Source organism: Cyprinodon tularosa, unplaced genomic scaffold (assembly GCF_016077235.1).
Source record: "Cyprinodon tularosa strain WSP-4 unplaced genomic scaffold, ASM1607723v1 ctg42, whole genome shotgun sequence".
Taxonomy (NCBI): Eukaryota; Metazoa; Chordata; class Actinopteri; order Cyprinodontiformes; family Cyprinodontidae; genus Cyprinodon; species Cyprinodon tularosa.
In genome coordinates, this window is record NW_024039141.1 from 1,914,130 (window position 1) to 1,940,311 (window position 26,182).

The 26,182-nt window shown below is 36.0% G+C and overlaps 1 protein-coding gene across 2 annotated transcripts in view; it reads left to right on the forward strand.

Moving 5' to 3' along the window:
- The window catches only part of gabrb2a (gamma-aminobutyric acid type A receptor subunit beta2a), a 67,176-nt gene that overhangs the window by 4,186 nt on the left and 36,808 nt on the right, over positions 1-26,182 (forward strand). For both annotated transcript variants that reach the window (XM_038299105.1, XM_038299106.1), the window contains exon 4: positions 23,999-24,219. In XM_038299105.1, the coding sequence (XP_038155033.1) occupies positions 23,999-24,219 (221 nt within the window). The remainder of the gene's footprint in view (positions 1-23,998; positions 24,220-26,182) is intronic.

Consider the following 26,182-nt stretch of genomic DNA (forward strand, 5'->3'; position numbering starts at 1 on the left):
GTTAGAGACTGAACTATCAATTCTGCTGAGTGGGAGAATAGAGATAGAATGAAGCAGAATGATGAAAAAGGGGTCCCTACGTTCTCCAGCAGTCTAAGTCTATAGCAGCATAACTAGAGGTAGAGATAGTTCTGGATAACCTGAGCCACTCTAACTATAAGCTTTATAAAAAAAAAGGAAAATTTTAAGCCTTGTCTTAAAAGTAAACATGGTGTCTGCCTCATGGACAAAAACTGGTAGTTAATTCCACAGGACAGGAGCCTGATAACTAAAACATCTGCCTCCCATTCTACTTTTAGAAATTCTAGGAACCACTAGTAAACCTGCAGATTGAGAGCGAAGTGCTCTGTTAGGAACATAAGGAACAATCAGATCTCTGATATAAGATGGAGCTTGGCCATTTAAGGCTTTATATGTGAGAAGGAGGATTTTAAATTCTATTCTGGATTTAACAGGAAACCAACGAAGAGAAGCCAGGATAGGAGAGATATGATCTCTCTTTTTCATTTTCATCAGAACTCTGGCTGCAGCATTTTGGATCAGCTGAAGGCTTTTAACTACAGTTTGTGGATTTCCTGTTAGTAACAAAAGCATGGATTAATTTTTGCAGTATCCCACAGATGAAAGACGGAAATTCAAGAAACCTCTTTGATAGACGATTTAAATGACAGGTTCTGATCAAAATAACACCAATATTTTTTACTTTATTATCTGAGATCAGTTTAATCCCATCTAAATAAAATTACTGACTAATCAGCTTCTTTTTCAAGCACTCTGGTCAAAGACAATAATTTCCGTTTTGTCTGCATTCAGGAGCAGAAAGTTAAGAGTCATCCAGGTTTTTATGTCTTCAAGACATGCCTATAATTGATGTAATGGGATAGCTTCATCTGCATTTATAGACAGATATAGCAGGGTATCACCAGCATAACAGTGGAAATTAATCCCATGCTGTCTAATACAGTAATTATACCGACTAGGAGCATATTTATAACAAAGAGAATTGGTCCTAGCACTGATCCATGTGGTACTCCACAGGTAACTTTTGAGCATGAGGAAGATTTAAGATTAACGTGAACAAACTGAAATCTTAAATGCAATATATATATATATATATATATATATATATATATATATATATATATATATATATATATATATATATATATATATATATATATATATATATATATATATATATATATATATATATATATATATATATATATAACATTTTGGTAAAATGGTAATTACTGCTCTGGGTGTTTTTTTCTGTCAGCTAAAGGCATGTTTTAGAGTCTCTATACTCCATTTAAAGATTAATCCATTACTAAATTAGATGACGATTATTTCAACAATCGAATAATCCGATTGTTTGTTATATATATTAGACAGCTCATTAAGGTTTTTAACAACTAGATTGACATTAATTGTTTTCCACTAGTTGTAGAGACTTGCAAGTTGAACATTACTTCCATGTCAGTTTGAATTTCAAGCGGCTGTAATTTGATTATCTGTTTTTGAGACTGGAAAAAAGATAGTATTTGTTTTATTGCAGTCTGACATTTCTCCATTTGTAGGCGCTGAGTTGGATGGAAGTGATCTTGTTCTAGACCATGTGACATCAAATCTTTTTATTTTTTTATTCTGAGGTGCATTTTAGCCTCTTATAAGGATTAATAATTTTTTTTTTTTTTACATTCAAAGATTGTGTTTTTGTGTCATCATTCAATCAATTAAAAACCTTTTATATACATTTTGTGCTCTTTTATGCACTTAGAGAAACAAATTCGCTGCTTTATGCAATTTATAAACATAGGAACTGCGTAGTAAATCCACATTGATGTAGAAAAATATTGTAAAACTTAAATACAGGAATGCATAAAAGGACTTTAAAGAATGAGTGTAAATTGATTTACCCATTTATAATTTTTTTTAACTTTGTGTTTTGTCAAATTCTAGCGGAAAGTCAGTTTTGTCTAAAAGTTTCAGATAATATACCTAAAAATTTAAGTTAGAGGCAAACATGCATATTGTTTAGTTATTGTAGTCTGTGTGCTTTCTCTAGATGGCGCTATGTGGTTTTATGCCTTTCCTTTAAACACTGATCAAGATCATATAAATGGGACTGTGTGATAACATGATTTTTATTCATCCTTAAAAACCATGGTAATATCATGTTTGTAAATAATTAGCAAAAATGAATCTCTGGATGATCAAAATGTATGAAAAGGTGGTTTATTATTAGATTTTTTAAGCTTTCAAGATGGAGTACCTCTCAGCCATTTATCACTTTTAGTCGGAAAACACAGCAGCTTATTTAGGTGAACATGGAGTAGTCACAGCATCTCCTTTGATGGAGGTGATTCATTATTAGTGGGGAAGGCTGCCGTAATGAAAATGACTTGGAGGGTGTCCATGGAGAGTTTAAATGGAGCTCTCTTTCCTTTCCCTTCTTCCTCTCCTGTCTCCAACCATCTCTCACACTTCTTTGGCTGGATCCCTGGCTGTAACTCTGAGCTCAACAGCCATGTAATCCACCTCTGCCTTGCTCCAAAGGGTTATCTCACTCAAGAACTAGGCATCTAGGCAGGCATTCATCTGGAAAAAAACAAACAAAAAAAAAACCACTGCTTCATACATCCGCTTGTGTCTGCAGCAAAACAGAAAACTGTGCACACACACACACAGAGTGAAAGGCGGCTGACGTCACACAACTCCCTGTGGCTATGCAAGAACCTTCTTCCTTCTCGTTTCTCAGAAAAAAAGCTCCTCCTGCCAGATTTAGGCAAAAAGATAAAACACCGAAATATAAAACCTCTTACTCCATGTGGACGCCTGTTCCACATGTCGTTACCTTGTGAGGAATCCCTGTAAATTACATAACAGGTTGGAATCTCCTCCTCCTCTTCTTCTGTTCTTCATCTTTAGCTCTTTTCAGCTGGAATGAAGGGTAAGCAGTTGACGAGATTGATCCCAGAAAAAAATAAATAAAAATCAATAATATCGCCCTGATCACGGGGACGCAGCCGGTGACCTGTGCTCGGTGCGCTGCTGCTTTGATCCTCCTCATCATGGGCAGCTGCTTTTAAGATTAAAGTGCTGATGGGGAAAACAAGCAGGAGAGGAGAGACTGAAACAGGCAGCGAGGAGGAGGATTTTAATAGAGATGAAGGTTATCGTGATCATATTTAGCTTTGTTAAAGCAGTAAGAAATGTCTGTTTTTGTTTTCTGGAATATTCATGTATTGTTATAAGGTGAGAGAAAACTTTGCTATAGAAGAATTTTACCTCCCACTGTTACAGTACATTACACTTTTATTTAATCAAAATCATATATGTCATATCATAAATCATATATATGATAAAAATATCTTTTAATATCTTTAAATTGTGCTTTAATGTGTAAAGCCTGCTTGTATTGCCCCATAGTATCATTTTATTAGGCTAACACAAAGGAGGCAGCCTGAGGTATAAATAAATTAAGTGGCAGCTTAGAGAGACCCCCGAAGAGTGCCTGATTCTTCATCATGTTTTTAAAAATGTTAGAATGACAATTAGACACCTCTCTCAAACTAAAAGTGTTTGACTGTAATGAACAGGATGACATTAGGAGGGAAACTGTACGGCGTTAGTGGCATCATGTTATGGGACGGTTTTGCAGTAGACAGAATTAATGCATTTCACAAAATAGAGGCATCGTAAGGAAAGAATATTGAATAGAAAAAGAAAGGATTAGAGAAACTAAATTTAACTCCAATATTATGAGCAGGAATGGGCCAAAATTAAAGTTAATAATTTCAAATAAGCTTGTGGAAGAATTCTCAAATCTTTTAAAGGCAATAATATCAAATTTGGCATTTGTAAACTTAATTCCCTGCAATGAAAAAAAGGTCTCTCTGACTATTCTATTAGCAAATAGAAATACTTATGTAAATCCTCTCTGATCTGAAAATAAATAAAGTGTGTTTAATTTAAAGCCAGAGAGAAAAAAAGGTTTGTTGTCTTTAGTATATAGTGTGTGTACAAATGTCTGATTTTAGCTAAATGTAATGGGTGCAAATGGTTTCCACAGAGACCATATTTACTTGCCATTTCCCTCTTTTTGTCATTTTCCATCTTAGTAGTTTTGGTATTTACTGAGACGTCTTCTATTGGACATTTAATGGCATCCAGAGCTCGGTTTGTACCTTTTAAGAACTCCATGTTACGTGTGAGGAAATGTATCAACTGGAAAAAAGTGCTATCTATCAACAAGAGGTTGTTTGTATTTATTTAATTTAATCAAAAATCTGTTACATGACCATTAATCATCATCACAATGCATGAGAATATATCAACTAAAAATTTTATATGACAGGATGGGTTAGGGTAGGATTCTGCATCTTGTGACTGTTGCACAAATTAAAATATAAGTTGGTCAGTTTTTCTGGAAATAAGTGTATTTTCTCTTAATTTGAGCAGGTAAGTAGAATAATTTGTCAATGGAAAAGGATGATTTATATTTAAAATAAAAAAAAATGCTCCATTATCTAATTTTAAGTGCATAATATCTAATTATCATTTTCTTTTGCCAAAAATACCCTTTCCATTGGCCGATCATTTTTGCCTGCTTATGTTAAGGTGAAAAATATTTATTATTAGACATTTGTACAGTTTTTGCAGTGAAGAACCAGATATGGCTCTTTAGACCTTTGGTTCTTGGTAACTTTGGCCCAAAAATGCTAAAAAAATTGTTTTACAGAATATAAAGTAAATTAATAATCATAGTAAATGAAATGTTTTTGTCTTTTATTTGCAGCTAGGGGCTTCTTTAATGCCACTTCTTATAAAACCTCTTCTGTTTAAAAAAATATAATGTACTTATTCCCTTTAAAGTTTTTTTTCTTAAATAATCTAATCACTTATGCCATATAAGAAATAGTAAAAAAAAAAAAAAATTCAAAATCAATATTTTATTTAGCAAAATTATCATTTCAATCTGAACAACTCACACGAAGAGAAAAGACAATTAGAAGAAATTTATTGATACAATTACTTTGTCTTTGGTGCTCAGACCTCGGCTGGAAACATAGAGCTTAATTTTGATAGATATGCATGAACAGGAGCAAAGAATAGGGCTGTTGAAACCGGTGGTGGAGTGGAGATAAATGAAGTTGGTCAGTCTGTAGACGGTCTGCTGAGCTTTATGGGGAGATCCAGTGGATTGCATGAGCTGATACTAGAGCTTCACTCAGGGACCTGGAAGACGGAAGTCCAGTTACCGTAGATAACACAGGTTAAGAGAACCTATCCATGATGAGCAAGCATGGAGAGGAAAAACTCCCTGTTGGGAAGAAACCTCTGGCAGAACCAGGCTCAACATGGCGGTCTTCTGCCAGACCGGTTAAGATGAGACAGGGAACGCAGTAAGAGTCCGGGAGGAATGACTCTCTGATGGAGCTTTAGCTACGGTGGTCGAGGAGGGGCTGGAGGTGGGTTAAAACGCTGTCATCTGAATGAAGTCACACATTGCAATCCGCTGCCTGCACACAGAAGCAGACAGGTGCGTATCGGAGGTCTTTTAAGATTAACTTTGGATGCCGATTGGCTTTCGTGGAGGTGTGGTTCAAAGCTGATTGGCTGTTTCACAGGTGGATGAAGAAAAGCAAAGAGTTTCTTCTGTTGAACTTCCACCTAGGCTCCATTTAGCACATTTTAATTTTATTTCTATTTGAAATACTAGTGCGAATTTATCATTTTCTTCAATTGGAGGGTATTTAAACTTTCAAGCACAGCCGTATGAAAGGCTCACTAAAAAAACAATGACAGTTGTTGAGATCTGCATCTTCGCCTTTTGGAAATAACTCAAGTATTGACATTCCTGCTTGATATGCAGAATTATTTTGATCTTGTTGGGTTTTAGCATGCAAATCAAGCAATGGGAACATGAAGGAAAATGGAGGATTGAAGTGGAAAGAGTAAGAGGGGATCTGAAATCTCTGTTGGTCTGCCCTGCCATGGTGAAGTGAGCAGGACTCTATTGTACACAGCTGCTCGCTGCTCTAATTAAAGACAAAACAGCCTTTGGTGAAGAATGAACTCTCCGCTTTAGTCGAAGATGACATCTGTATTCTGACGACATGGAGGGTGTCGTCGTCCTCGCAGCTGAGGATTTTTGTTGCCCTCCTTCTTTTGTCAGGCTCATGTAACAAGCATTTTTGTTTTGGTGCTTTTTCTTGTGTGACCCAGCAGGCTGGCCTACTGCGGCTCAAAGGTCAGCCATGTTGTCGGGCAATAAAAGCATGCAAGCCAGTCAACACCGTGGTTGCAGCTTTGGCTGTGTGACATTACAAATGTGCTATTTTGAGAGGGAAGTGTCCTCCGAGTCTGAGGTGTGACCACACATTCTGGGTGAACTGGCTCTGCTGACTCACCGGGGTTAGTGGGAAACATGAAACGGATAACATTGGGCCGAGACCCCTACTCCGCTGCTGATCTCTGTCTTTCTGATCAGTGCTGGCATCTCGCTCCATCGCTCATCTCTGTTTAGCTGAGGTCTCATTTGCATAATGCTGTTTGTTTTTGCAGAAATCACACACCCAGGAAGCAGACCCCAGTTACGGTGCATTAAAAAGTGTTTCTGCACACAGCCAGTGCAGCTGATTAAATACAAGTCGAGTCTGTTTTCTCAGCAATGCATCAGTGCTGCATAATAATGCCTTCTGCATGTAATCCATATGTGGCGTATGGCTGCAGTATGCACTGCGAGGCAGGAATAAGTAGGAAGCTAAATGAGTGTTTTCAGTCCTCGGCTTCTCTTCCTCCTGCTTGTTAATTACATGTAAAATACCTGAGGTTGGTGGTTGTTAAGAGGCGCTGTCTGTTCTATAATGCTGTTCTCTGAATGTTAATTAGCTGGTTGTGAATTATAAGATTTAAACAAACCAGCTGTGGTGGCTTCTGGGACAGAGGAATTAGTGGGGCGTTGTTGTATTAAGATCATTATCCTGACAAGTGCTGGTTTCTCTCCATGAGTAAGAGGATGCGGCCGTGGGATAGCTGCAGCTGATGACCAGAGGGAGCGGCGACAGGGGCCTCCACGTTACAGTACAGCCATGTGAGATGGTGGCATCTCTGAATTAGCGACCATTTTTTATCTCGTTTGTCCAAACGGATCCTGTTCCATTTTATTTTCAGCTTGTGGAAAATAAGCTTGTGTTATTTTTACTTCACGTTGCCATGACAGCGCTGCCTGTTTTTTTTCTCTCTCTCTTTCTCTGTGAGGATGCTGTGTTTTCAGTAGCAGCACATTTGTTTTTTATTAAGATTTCAGAATCAGAAACAAGTTTATTGCCAAGTAGGTTTACACTTACAAGTAATTTGATTTGGTGTTGGTGGTGCAGACAAAAAAAAATATATATACACTAATCACAAGGTTTCTTGAATTAATTTCGATTAATCACTAGCCTAAATATTATTGAAAAATACAAATTTTCTGTGTATTGTTCTCAAAACAGAAAGATAAGCAAGATGGGTATTATATTTAGTTTTTATTAATGACAAATCCAAAAAAAGAATTTAATTCTCAACAATTTTGGCAACTTAGCCATTCCTTTTTTTTTTTTAGCAAATACAGGATGGGTGAATGGAACGTTTTTCGTTTAAAACAAACAACTTGACTTTTAAACAATTACATGAGGTCATTTTACCTATTATTTATTCATCTTTTAGCCAGTTGTTAAGGCAAACTAACTGGTTTACATTTTCTGAATGTAAAGTGGACTGTTACTTAATGCCCTGCGTTTCGGTGAGGGTGGTCCGACGCATGGCAGTCGTAACACCTGAAGTTGAAGGCCCAACAAATGAATGCTTGGCATTAGGATGATATTTAAGGCTCGAGGTGCTTCGGTGAAACGAAAAGTCCTTGTGAGCAAACCACAACATGTTTATTTGTTGTCCCGTATTTGTTTTTTTTATACTCGAACTATCCATCCAGCAGGCCAATGGGTTCTTCTGATTCCTCCATCTTGCTCATGTCGGACAATTGAATTGTGGGTAAAACAGCGCGGGACTGCGTTAATGCATTAAAAATAATATCGTGTTAATTCCAGAAATTAATGATCTTGCGTTCATTTTGACAGCCCTGATATATATATATATATATATATATATATATATATATATATATATATATATATATATATATATATATATATATATATATATATATATATATATAGCTTTACACTCTATAGCTTTACACTGTGTATAAAGCTATAGAATCTATCTATCATCTATCTATCTATCCATCTATCTATCTATCTATCTATCTATCTATCTATCTATCTATCTATCTATCTATCTATCTATCTATCTATCTATCTATCTATCTATCTATCTATCTATCTATCTATCTATCTATCTATCTATCTATCTATCTATCTATCTATCTATCTATCTATCTATCTATATATATATCTATATATATATCTATCTATCTATCTATATAGATAGATAGATAGATAGATAGATATATATATATATATATATATATATATATATATATATATATATATATATATATAGATATATATAGATATATATATAGATATATATAGATAGATAGATAGATAGATAGATAGATAGATAGATAGATAGATAGATAGATTCTATAGCTTTATACACAGTGTAAAGCTATAGAAGCCGTGTCAAGTTCAAGTGCCAGGAGGTGGGAACAACGTGTTCATGTTAGAATTTTCTCAAATCTTAATTACTTTGTCTTAAATAAAACCTTGAGCTTTTATATATGTTATCTCTTGCAAAACTATTCATACAACTTATCTACTTATCTTTTTTTGCATTTTGTTGATAAAATGTAATATGATTGACTAGAATAAAGGCAGTTGTTTAATTACGTCTGATATTTATGGATCAGACGTAATTAATTATGATGGAAAATTAAGTTTTAGGTGTAGGCGATTTGAAGACAATACTGTAGCTTAGGTCATATATTTTTTCAGTGCTAGTGGTCTGGCCATATATTACTTTCGCCATGTCCCCTACAAACCTCATAGCAAACTGATACCAACATTATAATTTCAGAGTTACTTTCGATCTCTTGGCTGCTCTGATTAATGCTGTCCTGTTGGTGTATAGCCAAGTATCGGTTGGTAGGTTACAGTTTAACAGTAGCTTACTATTGGAGAGCTGTGCTTGAAGACATTAATTTATAACCAACTGTAAACGTCTCCACTTCACAACTTTCTCTGAACTGTCTGCTGTGTTCCTCTGTCTTCATGATGCAGTTTTTTGTGTATATTTCTCTGATAAAGCCTCAGATGTCTTCATAGAATGGGGTATTTGTTTTAAGGTTAAATCATACACAGACTGGATCTATTTACTGGAAATAGACTGGTATTTTAGGCCGATGCTGATTTTTTTTTTTTTTTACATGAGTCTAATCAATTTCTGAGGCTGGTTTGAAAGGCGATTTTACTTTTTGTTTCCTCCATTTACATAATAAAAATGACAATGTGATAACAACTGTTATAATGCCGGTAAAGTGCTAGTATTTAGTTATTTAAATTGTTAATAAATGCATTGGTAGCAATGTCTATGTTAAGCAATAATATAAACAGTTAATATAAAAATAAAGACACTTTATAGGTGTGATTTTGTTATTTAAATGGGATTATAGTTTATTTAATTGCAATATTTACTGCTGTTTTCTTTTCTTTCTTTATCTGTTAAAAAAAGGGGGGGGGGGTATTTTGGCTGATACTGATAGACAAAAACATCTACAGATGTGATTTTATTCAATTCTGCTTATTTATACAGCGCCAATTCACAACACAAGTCATCTTAAGGCATTTTACCGAGACAATTCAATCAGATCGAACAGCCAGATTGGTAAAATTTACCCTTTAGATAACTTTTGAAGGCAGTTGTTACAGTGAAATTTTATTTAGGCAGTAAAAATAGCTTAACTTTTTATGTTATTATTTTTAAAAGCTCTTAAAAAAATGACTATAGTTTTACTTTTGCTTCACAACATTGCTCCATTTTGTGTCGTTAATGTGAGCCATAAAATTGCAATAGAACGATTTAAAAACTGTGGCTTCAACATGAACCCCCCCCCCAAAGTTATTGGGGTATAACTACTTCAATAAGTTGAATAAAAGTAGGTTTACAAGAATTAAGCTTAATTCAAGATCTCTAGCAATTCATATCAACTTCATTGACTAGCTTGGGAGCAAATTCGAAGAAAACAAAAATCCTACATTTTTGAAATGCATTAAGAAAGAGTTTTTTCTCTATCTAAACATAAACCCCTATCTGACATACGCTGTAAAAATACTCAAAATGTCGCACCTTATGGAGGCTGTTATTAGGTCCAGGAAAATGGAGCATATTTCCTCATTACTGGCTTATGTAAGCCTTCCTTAAAAATTCTTAATTCAAAGCAAAATCCTTTTTAACACCTCTTATCACCCTCAATGGCCTCAAAAACCTAATGTTTACTGCCTCACAGGAACAGAACACACTGCTCTCAAAGTGCAGGTTTGCTCGTCATTCCCAGAACTGCAGCAGGAGGCAGAGACTCTATTTCCAGTCTGCTCCAGACTTAGTTTCCTCTTTAGGTGCAAAACTTTCCCATTTCAGGGAGATTAGTTTCTAATTACTACAGTTCTAATTGAACAGCTGCTATAATTTTCTTTTAGTGTGATTCATTTAACATATTTCATTATATATTCTTGTAGATCTAAATGACTCCTCTTTTAAATTGTTTTATTATGGTATAATTTTGTTATTTTGCTTAATTATGATTGATAACCCTTTGCATTTGACCTGTGTTTGAGAGGGGCTAGTTGAATAGAACTGAATTAAAGTTTTCTTGTTCCAAACTTTAAACTGCATACATGGTTTCTTTCAATAATTTAAAGACATAAGGAAGATTAGTGCCTGTTTCTCTGTTGCAGCTCGGACTCGGTTCTTCTCTGTTCGCTCCATGGAGCTTTCAAGAAAGCTTAAAAGTAGAATACAGTCTGTCTGGAACAGTGTTATTAGTTATGCTGAATGGACCTGCATAGCAGAAGATTTATATGGTTTGTAGTATAATAAGAACATAAGAAGAGCTGTTAATCCTTCAGCTTTTCCATGCATCCCCAGTCCTTTGCTGATTTTTTTGTTAATGAACATAGTGTTAGACTAAAGTTAAACCTTAGAAAAATGCATGCGTACAAAACAGTTATGAGAAAAGTCTTGTTAAAGAATAACAAAAACATAACAGTTACTGTTTTTCAATGTTAATTGCTATTGTGCTAAAAAGACAGTGGGATCCACACTTATTGCCCTCCTGGGTTTTAGAGTGTAACAGGACCAAGAAAATAAGAATGACCTTTCATGACCAAGTAGTAGTTAAAAAAGGCACAACTATTCAAAGCCTTTTAGTTAAATGCAAAGAAATATTTTACTTTTTCAACAGCTATTTATTTAAACTCTCCAGTAGAGAGAATGATGATAAAAAAGTTAATAACTGGAGCTATGACTGACAAGGAAAGATTAGGTGCTACATTTTAGGACATTCGGAGAGTAACAGGCTATGCAAGGTAATTAAAATCACCCTAAGCCAATTGTTAAATAGTTGCAGTCAAGGTTGGTGTGCAATTGGTGTGCAATTCTCCATTTGGACTGTTAGGCACCAACTACATGCAGATCGATGAATGGGGAGTTATGTTTGGAGAAAGCATTTTCTGTCCCGCACCCCAAATGTACATGTGTACAATTAAACTCTGAGAGTTTAATTGGAGGTCTTTGCTTTCATGAGATCATACTAAAGTGCTTTTACTTCCGCAGAGTCAGGCGTGCTTGACTCTCCGCTTATTCATGGGTACTCATTGCGGACGTCCGTTGCATTTTTACCTCTATGTACTCATACTCTTCACATCAATCCGCTTTTTATGAGACACAACCTGAATAATATAGGTAATTGGTATACTTGTCTGTGAATTTTTAAATCTCCAGGGACTGTACACATTACTAAAGTACCCGAAGTAGCTTAGACAAGTATTTTTATTTTATTTATTCGTTTATTTGATAGGGACAAGTATGTTTCAGGGTAATTCTCAATGCTTGTCCCCAGTTAGGCTTTTACTCAAAACACAGTGACTATACACAAGGCACAACAGAAGAAATTACACACTAAAATATCACAGATACAAGTACACCCGACTTTTAACGGGAAACAATTTGAGTGGGTCTGGTTTGAGACAAATGATAAGTATATTGTGAAGCCCACCAGCCAGGGAACTGAAAACAGGTTTTCATGGGATTCATTGGACCATAGCTGGATTTTAGCACCTGGATCTAAATCCTATTCAAAACATTTTGGGTTATCTGAAGGGAAGAGAATATTTAGAACATATTAACCTTTGAGTCTGAAAGAATAGAGAAACTGAGCAGAGATATGGAGTAAGATTAGTGAAATTTTGTTTCATTATATATATCAGAAATTGTATGTATAAAAAAAACACATTTTATGAATTGAAACTGATAAGAAAATGCACACCATGTGTTGCAATGTGTTTCAATCACAAAAGATTTTGAGGGTAAGTTTGCGGTTTTCTCAGATTTGTTTTTCTTTTCAGTTTCTGTTTTCAAATTCAAGATTCTACATTTTTTTTTTTTTTTTACAAATATTATATTAATAAAAAAAACAAAAACAAACACATTTTCCCAAACTTCTTATGCATGTTTACCAGGAGGAACAATAAATGTTGAGGCTACTGATTAGACAGACTAAAAGAATTTGAGCTTTCTGATAGTAGTTACTTCTAATGTGTTTTAATACAGCAGACTTAAAGCTTTCATTATTCGTTTAAGCATTTTCAGGTACACTGAGTTTATCATAGTTTTAAAGCATAAAAAAGCTGTGCGTTTATAACAGACTTTTTCAAAGTTTTACTAGTTTTTAATATTTATTTGATCAATCTGTTAGATTCTCATCCAGCCAAACTGAACAGCCAGTTTTGGACCTTCTCTCTTTACTTATTTGCATTAAAATGTCAAGGTGTCTGTTCCTTCCATACTCTCCTTCAACCACCCTGGGAAACATGATATCTTCTGGAAGAAAAGAAAATGGTTATCTTTACATCTCGTTGACCAGAATAAATTCTTTGCAAAATCTTCCACCATTTATTTGGATAACTTAAAGTAGCAGACTTTTCAAACTAGGGTAGGTGATGTTTCCAGACCCCCTGAAGAAGGAGAATAAAATGCGGACTCTTTCAGTTATAGCTAGAATTTGCAAAATGAATAATAAAAAAAAAGGGCTCTAGCTAGGATAGTGAAGTACAAATACAGTCGTTAATCATGATTTGCACATTTTCTCTTTGGTGCATCTGGAAAGTCAACATACATTTGCCGGCTGTTAGGGAAGCTGCAGAGTTTTACCGTAATGCTTCTCATGGATTTCCTTGACAGATTCACATGCAGCATTGATGCCTGGTATCAAATTTTCCAGATCTGAATTTTACAAACTCTATTTTGTCCATCCTGTATTGGTTGTGACAGCTGATGTAGCTGTAATGGAGGACTATCACCACCCAGCTATGACGGATCACACTGGGGAGCATAAATGTACTCCCTGTCACTCTGCCAGGCTTTTAATGGGAGATTTCGGAGCCCCAAAACATTTCAGCAATGACTCTCTGTCACCGAACACACGACCCTGATGTTTTTTTTTTTTTACATTAGTTTGACCTTGTGTGAATATTACATCTTCAGTTCTGTCATGAGTTTCTGTTTTTTCAAATGTTGACGTCCTTTCTGAAGGTAAAAACCTCCGTCTGTGCGGCATCAATGGAAAGTTTGTTTTTTGTTTCCTAATTCGATCAATATACAAATTCATCTTGGGATCTCCTAGATTTTTCTTTTTCTTCTGGATCTTTTTTCAGTTCTGTAAAAAATTTGTTCTTTATTCAGATTCTTGTATGTGATGAATGATTTTTGTCTTTTACATTTAGTTTCTTTTTTCTCTTGACTTTTTTATTTAACATGTCAAGTTGGGTGAAGGTTTGACAGGACGCAACTGCAGACACTGAAGCTGAAGGTGGTTACTTGCAGATTTAATAACAAATAGGGTAACAGAAGCAAAAATCCAAAAACATAAATCCACAAAATACAAAAACACTGAAAACCAGGAATACTCACAACAAGGGGGCAAAGAAATAATGACAAACCAGCAACAGTGACTGATCAGAGTCGCATATATGGGAGAGAGAAACAAAGACCGGGCTAATCAGCAGATTGGGGGCAGGTGTGAACAAAGGGGGCTAGAAGGGAGCTAGGGAAAAGAAGACTGATACAAGAGGGCAAAAGAGGGCGAACAAGAAATACCTACGAACTCAAATACAATCAAAAATAACAACATTAACACAAAATGTAAATAAAACCAATGAAAACTCAAAGATAAAAATTTGACAGAACCAAAACCATGACAAACATGGGAAATTAGTTGATGACTAATGGTAACACATTATTATTTACATAAAAAAAAAAACACATAAATTAATATTTTATTTAAAATTGTTTTTGTTTGTTTTAGCAGAACTCAAAACAGTTTTCATCTTTTCCCCTTAAACTTTCAGTAAACCATTTGCTTTCTGTTTAGCGTTAAAAAATAGACCTTTCCATGGAAATTTAGACACTTCTGAATTTAAGAGGAATTAAGTATAAAATGTTGAGGTAATTTAAAAACATAACATCCAAGAGTAACATAATTATTTTTTTTTTATCCGTAGGTATTAAGAATTCAAATTCAGTAGCGCCATAGATGAAACTTTAATTAAGGAGGAATACACTTTATTTTATGTAGCCCAAAGTCTAGTTAGCAAGACTAATGACCTCATTAGTCTTGCTGCTGCAGAAAACGTACATGCAGGAAACAAACCTCACTTTGGATTGCCACTAGGTTACCAGGAAAATATTTCATACTCAATACCAGTTTTGATACCATGGGGGATTTTTAAAAAGGCAATAGATTAAAGCTACAGTGTGTAATAATTATAGGGATACACAGTCAGAAATGTAATATATTATACATAACTATGTTATTTATCATCATCTACGAGCTCGGCCTCTTAACCTTAATATTTGTGTTGCCTTAGAATTCGTTATTTATAATTACATAGGAGTGGGTCTCGCAGCCATGGAGGCAGACATCTTTGCGCTACGGCAGCGCAGAGCCAACAAACTAGTGATTGCGAGATCGCCCATTACGCTCGATATTTATTATCTTAAGTCTACATGAAATCTATACCCTACACAGACTAATGAAATACTATCTGTAAAATTATCTATGTAAACAAACCTCATCACTTGAGAAGGTAGGTGATGCGGACGTCGTGGAAGACATTTTGTCCCGTAATGCTCGCCGTACTGTCGGGGGGAGAAGCGGTGGGGGGGAGATGTTCATGTTGCTGCAATCTGCAGTCTGGACGTTAGATGTCGCTGAAAATTACACACTGTAGCTTTAAGGCATGTAAATATATTTAGAATCAAAAATTCACCTTTTTCAGTTTCAACAAGGAACAAGTTTTTTTTTATACTGAAAATGTGTTAAAGACAAAACTCCTAAATTGATATGTACATTGAAACATTTATATGTATGTGCTGTATGTGAATGTAGCTAATGTGCCATATTTCATTTTCTTACTTTTGTTTCTTCCTCTTTTTTTCCTGGTACTTTTCCCTGTATCCACAGGCTCCTTCCTATTAATAGCTTCTTAGGAATCCTGATTCACACATGACTTTAGTCTTATAAGAAGATGTACTGAAAATGTGTGTGTGTGAATAAAATTTGAATAAACTAGTTACATAAGTTTGCAAAATATGCAAAATAACTCAAATATAACAGAATTTAACAATCTTTAAAACAATCTTTGAGGACTTGTTTTTTAAATGTGCAAATAATCCCAAAATCTGAAATTAACAATAAAAAAATTGGTGAACTTTTCATTTTTATCATTGCCAATACCTAATAAGTATTGTACCAGGATGCAGCCTTTTAGTCTTACTTTTTAGAGTATCATTTTTTTTGACAACATTATTGTATATGATAGGAGAATCCTGTGTGCATGTGAATTAAAGGGGTGGTGCTTGGTGCTGAGGTATATCATGCAGGTCCTATTAGGAGACTATTTATTCTCAATGCTTATCTTGAAGTACTTTGCTGTAGATCTCCCCACCTTATTTCTTTACTTATTACCTGTCTGAACACTGGCAAAAAAAGGCCACTAGTGCCACCAAAATCTTTAAAGGAAAAAAAAATGTGATGTCACATTTACAAATGATCACACAGACAAGGGGCGATGTTTAAATTCAGGTTCCCTCTATACACATATGAACCCCTACTAAAACATAACTGAAGCATTTGAGTAATTAGCTGCCTGGTTTCCTGTCATGTGGTCACAGAACAGCTGACTAAGCTCCACTGAAGGTATTAATAACACCTGGGCTTCTGATCCTGCTGTGGATCAGACTATCATATTGGAAAGCAGCAGGCCCTGAACCAATTAGTCATGTGAATGAAAATTAATCACCAAGCTACAACGTAATTAATCAGTCTTGTGAGCGTAATATTAAGAAAATATTTGACAAATATTAAGAAAATATTTGACAAATTCCTTCTTAAACCCAAAACTGACATTTTACATTTATTTTTGCCTTTTATTAATGGTGTGATATGATTCTGTAAAAAAATGTAAATCCAGGCTGGTTGAATTACACCCTTCATTTTGTTTCTTAATATGGGACAGTTCCTTTATTTTTAAGAGACTGTTGACTACCCTATTTATGAAGGATGATTTCAGAGAAACTAGGAGAGCAAGACACGAGAACAAAGGAAGCAGGTGGGGAAATCAGAGGAGAAGTGAAAAAAAAAGCTGAGGAAGATTGCAGTCATTAATTAAGGAGAAAAGGAGAATACTGAACTAAAAAAAGGACTGAGTGGAAACAGGGAGGGAAACTTAAGCACAGATAAACATTTAAATGGATCTCAAATAATAAGAATAAGAATGATAACAATAACTAGAAATGTCAAACAATAAAAACAATGATATTAACTGATATAGCAAACTAATAGAAATAACAGAATACATTAAAGAGTAAAATACTGCAAAACAGGAACACAAAGGAAACCAAAACCAGAGTCTTAAAGATTCTGTCACACTTAGTAAAAGCAGGTAAGGGTATCAGTGCAGAGGCTAATTGGTTTCCCAAAACCATCAGAACTGGAATTTTGTGAACAGAAACTATTTTGCTGCTCTCTTTAAAAAATCGCCAGTTCACCCCGATAAAGCAGCAGTTTTACCCCAGATTGGCTGGAATTACAGGTCTACTGAAATTACAAGGAAGCTTTAAATCGAGCCTAGCGTCTCTTCTGGGGGGTTTCTGTTATAATGTGAGCAAATTAAAACAGGGAAGAGATAGCAGACACTCCATGCTCTGATGCAGCTATTACTTTCAAGTTGGTGCACCTCTGTTGCACATTTTTGAAAATTAAGATTAGAGTCAAATGTTTATTGTTTTCTATGGGTTAATAGAGGTTATCCATATTATGTTTCTGTGAAAGTGAGTATAGAATATCCAGCAATCGTACACTAAGGGAATTAAAGTACAAACATGGTTGCTTAATTTTTTCGTCGTTTTCTTAAAAGCCATAACATTAAAATTTTTTATTTTTCTTTAAATCCCCCCACTGTCCTCATCAACAAACACAGGATCCCGCTTTGCTTTATGTGTGACTTTAAAAGAGATCCACCAAGAATAAGGTCTAAAGTTGAATAACTTTTCTATCTGCAAGTTTTGGGGGTTTTGACAGACAGTAGCATTACTTCCATTGTGAAACAGCACCACAAGAGACGTCTATGCAGAGCCTGATGTGTTAACCGTATTTTCCATGTTCTGTTCCCCTCCATTAAACCTCACAGGGGAGTTTAAAGTGGGGAGATGGTGCCTGGGTCTAGGAGTAAATGGGTTAGAGGCAGGGTAAACTCTGGACTTGTCTCCACTCTGTCACACAGAAACACAATGAGACATGTGGGACAAAGAATAGAACATGTTTAACATGAAGAGAACACGTTTAAAAAACCCTCTAAGGTCTACAACATCTGCTTCACATTTAACCAACAAATATAACCGTCTTTCTGTCTCATGTGCAGCATGTTGTTTTTAGCTTATTTGACAAGCAGCACCAAGACTAAAGCTCTAATCCTGTATATGAAATCAACAAATATGTTAGTGGATGAGTCTGCAGCACAAAAACACAACCAGCATCAACACTGCAGTGTCTAACAAGCACAAACTATCCTGAAAGCTATTCTAATTCAATTGATTTGCTTTTAGAGGCTTTTATTTGGAAGGCTTGAAGGATTTGGGTCTCGGTTCGTCTGCTTTGCTGAAACTCATGACAAAAAACAAATTTCTGTCAGATCTGTAAGCAGAACCTTGATTTCACTGCAGCTTGTCAATATGGCAGGCTGGTTACCAGTTCATCAGACAAACCTCTCTGATCACTGAACTCATCCGACTTAACAATTTCTTGTACAGCTTTAGCTGCAGATAAAGCAAGAGGAGGTGACAGGCAGAGTTTAAAGACTATACTTATAGTACTATGTCTTAAAACTATTTCAGTTAGAGCAAAATGCAAAAACGTTTCTGTATAAAATGCATTTTCATGACATAGGAAGCAACAGGTTGTTTTTCTTTATGTTTGTAGAAGAGGCGGTTTATACCCCTCCTAATGTTTTTCTAACTTCAACAGATTCTGAGTTAGGGGACAGCTGTCCACAGTGATCTGTAGGCATTAACCTGTATGAAACGTGGACAAAATGGTTGGTACCTCCTTTTTTAAGAAAGAAAAACCAACAATGGTCACAGAAATAACTTGAAGCTGACTAAATAATGATAAGTGAAAAATCTATGAAATAAAAAAAGATTAAATTCAGATATTGTTTTTTAACCGTGCTTCAATAGAAATATGTAAAAAATTAAATTAAATCATGAAACAGGCTTGGACAAAAAAATGATGTTACACCTAGAAACGGCTGCAAATACTCTTCTTCTTTTTTAGAGTTTATTTGGAGGGTGGTAAACAATTATAGGTGTGCAATACCAGCACCACAGATTTAGAGTGTGGACTGGAATGACAAAAAAACAACAAAAAACAACCCTCATATCCTGTCAAACAAAAGTCATTTTGAGAAAATCTATCAAAACTGACTGAAAATAATGTGACCAAAGGAACATGTTATATCACTAATTAGCATCCCAGGTGTCTACAATTTTGTAATCAATCAGTGGTCCTATACATGGGGCTGCATGTAGTCACTGAGTTGTTTGGGAGATGGTGTGTACCACACTCAACATGGAAGGGAAGGAAAGTGTTGCCTCAGGATATTATAGACAAAAATTGTAGACAAGCACGTTCAAGGTAAATTTCAAAGCACCTTGATGTTTTTGTGACTACAGTTTAACATATAATTCAGAAATGTAAGATCCAAAGGATTGGACCAAACCTCTCTGGATGTGGCCACAGGAGGGAAATTGATGGCAAATCAAAGAGACGGATAATATAAACAGTAACTAAAGAGCTCAGAAAACTTTTTAAACAGATTAAAGGTGATCTTAAAGCTGAGGAACATCATTGTCATCATCCGTTGTTGTTTTATCCAAAGTGGACTTAATGGGAGACAACTAGGTACGACACCATTGTTAAAAACAAATCATAAAAAAGCCAGACTGGAATTTTCCAATCTACTTGTGGACAAGCCACAAAGCCTCCTGTACAATGTCCTATGGACAACTTAGACAAATTTAAGAAAAAAAATTCTCAAAGTACATCAGCTCTATGTTCACATATGCAAAAATGAGCATGTCATGAAAAGTACACTGCCCCTACTGTGAAACATGGAGGAGGCTCTGTTATGCTCTGGGGCAACTTTGCTTCATCTGGCACAGGGTCTCGTAAATCTCTGCAGGGTTCAATTAAACCTCAAGAATATCAAGGGGAAAGCAATGCCTAAATTTAATTTGTTCATTTTCATAGTTTTTAATTATTATCAGTTAGTATATTTTTCTCCATTAGACACCTGCTTAGCATTGCATATTAAACAGTTTAAGCGTTCTTTGTTACTATCAAAGTGGTCAAAATTACTTGTCATGCAGCTTTAAACTGTAATTTGTCTTTGGTTTAAACATGTACAAAAGAGAGTTAAACTAAAACATTTGAAAACAGACAAACATTCCCAATTAAAATTTGAACCTGTCAGTTTAAATAATTATCTTTGACCACAGTTTTTTTAAACCAATTACAGGGCAGCAGAAAAAGGTTTTGCTTAGGGAATCTGTAGTGGTGGTTTTTCTCTCTGTATTCCTTGTTCTTTACTACCCAGTGTTGCAGCTGAGACGGCAGACAGTGATGTTTACTTAGTCGCTGGGTGAGTACAGAAGTAGGAGGAGGTAGAGTCAACAGCTGGATACAGTGGGGGAGAATTCAGTCCAGACAGAGATTTATCCGTAGGTCTACCTTTCTCATAACTCATCCAAAACAGTTGGGTTATCTTGAGCTATTTTCTTTATTTATGCTGCTATACATTTGTGGTGCTGGAGGGCATAGGGTCAACATTCTCTTTCATCTCTTTTTTTCCATTTTGTGGTATTTGTTAGTTCCACCCATAACTTGATGTTCTCTCTGGTTTTTCTTGTCATGGAAGCTTCATCTGGTCTGGTCCTGTTTGACTATGACTCCATCCTGGATTTGAATATCAGCTTTTTTCCTTGATAGAAAATTATTTTCACTCTGACTTTATTTTCTATGTAAAGTGCCTTGAAATTGCATGTGTTGTGAATCAACATTATATAAATAAACAGGATTAAATTAAATTGAATTATCTGATTGGTTCTAAACACTTTTCACTCACTCTGTCAGTCCCACCTATGTAATTGAGCTCTACTGTACCCGCTGCTTTCCAGACTAATATGCTCTATACACAATGTTAATTAGTCTGGCTGGCCAGGCTATTTTGATGCAGCTACTAAATGAGTCCCGACCGAGCCGTCAGTGCTGAAATGCCTCATGAAAAACTGACAGCTTGGAGGATAGGGCCTAAAAGCATTGCTAACACCAGTGGCGCTATTAGCAAGGACATGTACTCCTGTACTTATCTAATTCACAGTAAGATCAGAATATCTTCTGAGCTTTAGTGCACACCATCGGTCCTTCTGTTTACTAAGCACAACTCAGTTTATATTCCTCTTGAAATAAAACATCATATTGTGCTGTTTTTCACTTGATTTTGGACTTTCTTTTTCTGATACTACTCCGGGACTTACACACTCCCTTACCTCCATTGCTTTGGCTTGTCGACCAATGATATGCATGCGCAATGACGTAATTCTGGTCACATTATGTATTGATAAATAAATCAGAAAGGCTATAGTTATGTACAAATTGAGGACAAACAAAGCTCAGAAGACAAAAACGATAAATCCCACATGAGCAGGATGCCATAATGCATCATAAAATCATAGCTGCTCAGTGAGCACTGTTAAAACCTACATATAGATGAATGACCATAGAGAGCATTTATCAGAGAAGCATTAGAAGCCCACAATTACTGAGGGGGAATTGTAGAGATTCACACCCATAAGTCATGCACTCCATAAATGCAGACTGTATGGAAGAGGGGCAAGAAGGAGATGATTGATAAAACAGAGCCAGAAGACGTACCACTTGCAGTTTGCCAAAAGCCATATAGGGGACATTGAGAATTAATACTTGCTGCTACCCCATACGCATAAATCCCACGGAGTACACATCTGTGGCAAAATCATTTCTCTGGTCACGCTTTTCCATGACAGGGACAGGAAAACTGGTCATAGTTGATGAGATCCTGAATGGGGCAAAATGCAGGGCAGCCCGGCAAGAAAACCTGTTAGAGGCTGAGGATTCTTAAGAGTGGGGGAGAGCTTCCAGTAGGAGAATCACTCAGACTGAGTCAAGACCAGGTTTGGAAAGACTTTGGACAACCAATCTCTAGATGTGCCAGATTTCAAGCCGTTATTTCAGAAAATATGGTGGAAAGTTTTGTCTCAAGGCTGCTTAAAACGTATCAATGGCTTTTCAGGTTTTTTATACCATGTTTTACCAGACCAATATTAAAACAACATACTGTTGACTCCAGTTAATATTTTATGCTGAATAATTGATACTTAAAGGCAAATTTGCACCTCAGTGAAAGCTACCTTAGTGGACAATGCTTCAAGATTGTGGCCAAAAGATAACGATCCTAAAGGTGATAGAGATATCCAATCACAGAATCAATAATGAGATACAGAGGGAGCGACTGTGAGAGGGTGGGTCAGTGTTGATTCCTCCGAAAAGAAACAAATAAAAGGATGCATCCATTCTTTGCTGACTTTTATCCCCGCACAAAAAATTGACATGGCAGCAAATGTGTATTTTTAGACGGCCTTTTTATGTAGTGCCTCGGCCGTGCAAGTTACATCCAACCAAAGATTTGAGTTTAAGAGTGAAAGTGGCAATTGTCTGTTAGTCGTGCCAGCTTGTTTTGGACAGGCATAAATTGGCAGGTAGCATAGAAACACAGTGATGAGTATTGATGATGGAGATAAAGCTCGAGGGCCCTGGTTCACAGACTGTATTTCTTTGCGTGTTTTCCCACTCAGTGATTGCACTGCAACACAGCGTAGCCAAACATACCCGACTGCAGTGCTGTGTTTTACAGTGGCTGTGTGGGTGTGTGTTTTAAAGAGTCAGGAGAGTAGGGAGTAAACTTTAATAGCACACCTCAGATAATGTGTGAATCCAAGCTGGACTGCATGAATACTGTTTTTTTTATGATTACTTAGGTTAAATCTGATTGTTAATGCTTATGCAAAACCAGACAGGAAAGGGACCCAGTTGCTGTTAGATGTTTCAATTGGTGAGGTTGTTGTCTTCTTAAAGGTATAGCAGACAATCTTTTATTTCCAGGTGGATTCTCTAAATAAGTTGTCCGCCTAATCGTCAATCATTTTGGTGATATGTTTACGCAAAGATGTCCTATGTGTTCGTCCTGATAGCTATCTTTTTCTGCACATGCGCACTTTCAGCCGTATATGTGTTGTGAGCTACGGTTTCAGACAGTCAATGAAGCTCACCTTTCTCACCGTGGTTCTTTGAAAATGGCAGAGGGTCGTAAGCAAAAATGTGTCTATGAAGTGTATGAGAAGAAAAGAAAGGCCTTAGAAAAGGCAGATATATCCCAGAATGCTTTGCGCTGAGAGCTCTCCTCGCAAAGCACTATGGGATTTGCTGTCAGAGCGGCCTTCTATTGCCATAGGCTGTCGCTACCTCACAGTGGTGACTAATCACAAAGATGGGGCAGGCACTGTGCAGTGGAGGAGGAGTTACATGACCAACGCAGAGCAAAATAATAATAACCAAAGCAATTTTAATTTCTTTGATCTAAACTTTCCTGAATAAAAGCCATTTTTTGGGGTGGGACTCCTTGAGAAGTGAGGTTATTTGGTGATTAATTATGACAGAACATTTTCTTGCAGTGTTCACTTCCACTCATCTCACCATTAGCCTACATATGATGTATTGAGCATATATGGGTTAGAGCAAATCTGAAGAAAAATGACTTATTAATCAATTTAATGTGTTGAAGATGGGCTGACCATACCATGAACCATGGCACCCCGCAGTTTGCAGAGAGACTTAAACTGACAACCAGTTGATTTAGATAGGACTGCTATATTGTTCAACACCTAAAATAAATTTATGCTAAAGAATGTCATAATTCATTTATAATCACCTGTATTTGAATACAGGTGGTTATAAATACAGATGGTTATAATTCATTTACAACCACCTGTATTTATGATAATAAAGTTTAAAGCTCTTGTCTAAGTTCACTAAACTCCTTCCTTTCCCCTTGTGATTTACCAGGACTACACCTTGACCATGTACTTTCAACAAGCATGGCGGGACAAGCGACTCTCGTACTCAGAGATTGCCTACAACCTGACGCTGGACAACCGGGTGGCCGACCAGCTGTGGGTCCCTGACACCTACTTCCTTAATGACAAGAAGTCTTTCGTACATGGCGTCACGGTTAAGAACAGGATGATCCGTCTCCACCCTGATGGGACCGTGCTTTATGGACTCCGGTGAGTTAGTTACCAGTTGTTTTTAAACTCCCTCTGACTCCCTGTGAGAAAATATTTTGTACATAGAAATTTTAAGCGAAAAAAATGGAATCAAGAAATTAATCTTTGGAAAACCTGTTCATCAAAAAAAGGTTTGAGAGTATCTTTGTTGATTCATTTTTTTTTTTCAAATTATTTGTTTTTCAAATTCTTTATTCACATGTTTTCCAGCATTTTTAAAATTGGTTTTATTTTTTTTTTTTACAAACTGCATTATTTTTTAAATAGATTTTTACAGATTATATTCTCTTCACTTCAAGCCTAATACAAACGCTTTGTCTTAATGCACACATGGACCAATAAACATGTTGCTTACATCCATGCAGACCAATAGAAATGCATGTGCTCCTCACTCCAGAGAATAACCCTCCCCCAGAATTGAAGGAAATGTGATCAATAAAACACAATTGGAAAAGAATACCATGTAGAATAGAATGGAATAGAATAGAAAATCCCTTTATTGTCCCACAATGGGGAAATTCTGGTGTTTACAACAGCAAAAAGATTATAGAAAAAATGGTCACACAAATATGGACCTTAGAAAAATGTATAAGAATAACATAATAGCAAAGAATTAAAAGATTAATAAGCAATAAACAAGCAGAGGCAAACAATTTAGTCTTCGGTCTATGTTCCTAACCTTACCTATGGTCTTGAAATCTGGATCATGACCGATAGAGCGAGATCCTGGAAACAAGTGGCAAAAATGAGCTGTCGCTGGGCACTCCCTTAGATAAAGGGTAAGGAACTTGATCATTCAGGAGGAGCTCGGAGTAGAGCCGCTTCTCTTCCACATCGTGAGGAGTCAGCTTGACGTGGCTCAGACGGTAAAGTGACCAGTGAATGATTTTAGTTCCTCCAGCCTCTACTGCATTTCATATTCACAGTAACAATATTAAATTCAAAGCAGCTTGAAGAACTCTTTCTATCTAGGTTATAAATTGAACCTCAAAACACTTTCTGACTTAAACTTTAGAAAATTTGACTTCAGAGTCAAAGCAGAACAACAGGCCAAAGAGCTTGGAATCCTGAGGTTCTGGGTTCGATCCCCCACTCCCACAGACTGCCACTGAGCAGACCCTTAATTCCTCACTGCTCCCCGGGCGTCACAATGGCAGCCCACTGCTCCCCAAGGGGATGGGTTAAATGTAGGGTTGTCAAAAGTATTGATACTCAAAAAAGTATCGATACTGAAACGTTGTATCCGGATACAATACTCGTTTTTAAAAGTATCGAGACAGTGCTACCACCAGTGGCACCTAAGCAGTCATTCATCTAAAGTACAGAATATGGGACAATGCACTTTCTGAACACTGTGTGATTGAATAATTCTGTGCACTTTTTAGTTTCAGACTTTTTTCTGTAACAGGGGCAGCTGCTGAGAATTATGTTTTTGTTTCTTAACCGGTTTGGCTAGTGTCATTGTTATGTGTGCAAAGCATAGCCAAGGAAGGAACACTTAATTTTAATTTTGTACGTTTTTTATCAAGCTTGCTTAATATTGTGCACAGCATACAACCTCAAAATATTGTTCTTATTGTTTATTGTATTTATTTATTGTTTTTTATTTATTTATTTATTTTTTTTTAATGAAAATATTTCTGTAGAATTTTGGAGTCTTTGTTTTTATCCTTGTGGTATCGAAAATGGTATCGAGTATCGAATATTTTCCTTAGTATCGGTATCGAGTTGAAAAGTTTAGTATCGTGACAACCCTAGTTAAATGCAGAGAAGTGTTTTCTCTCTGGGATTATTAAAGTATAAAAATAAAAAATAAAAAAGATTGGGAATTTAACCACAAATTTCTATCTCTGGTGTATAAGATTATGTGGAATCCCCATAATATGGGGCTTTTGGTCTGTTTGGAATATTTGTATTTGTCTTTTTAATTAAGAAAAAAAACAAACCCTGCAATATGACTACT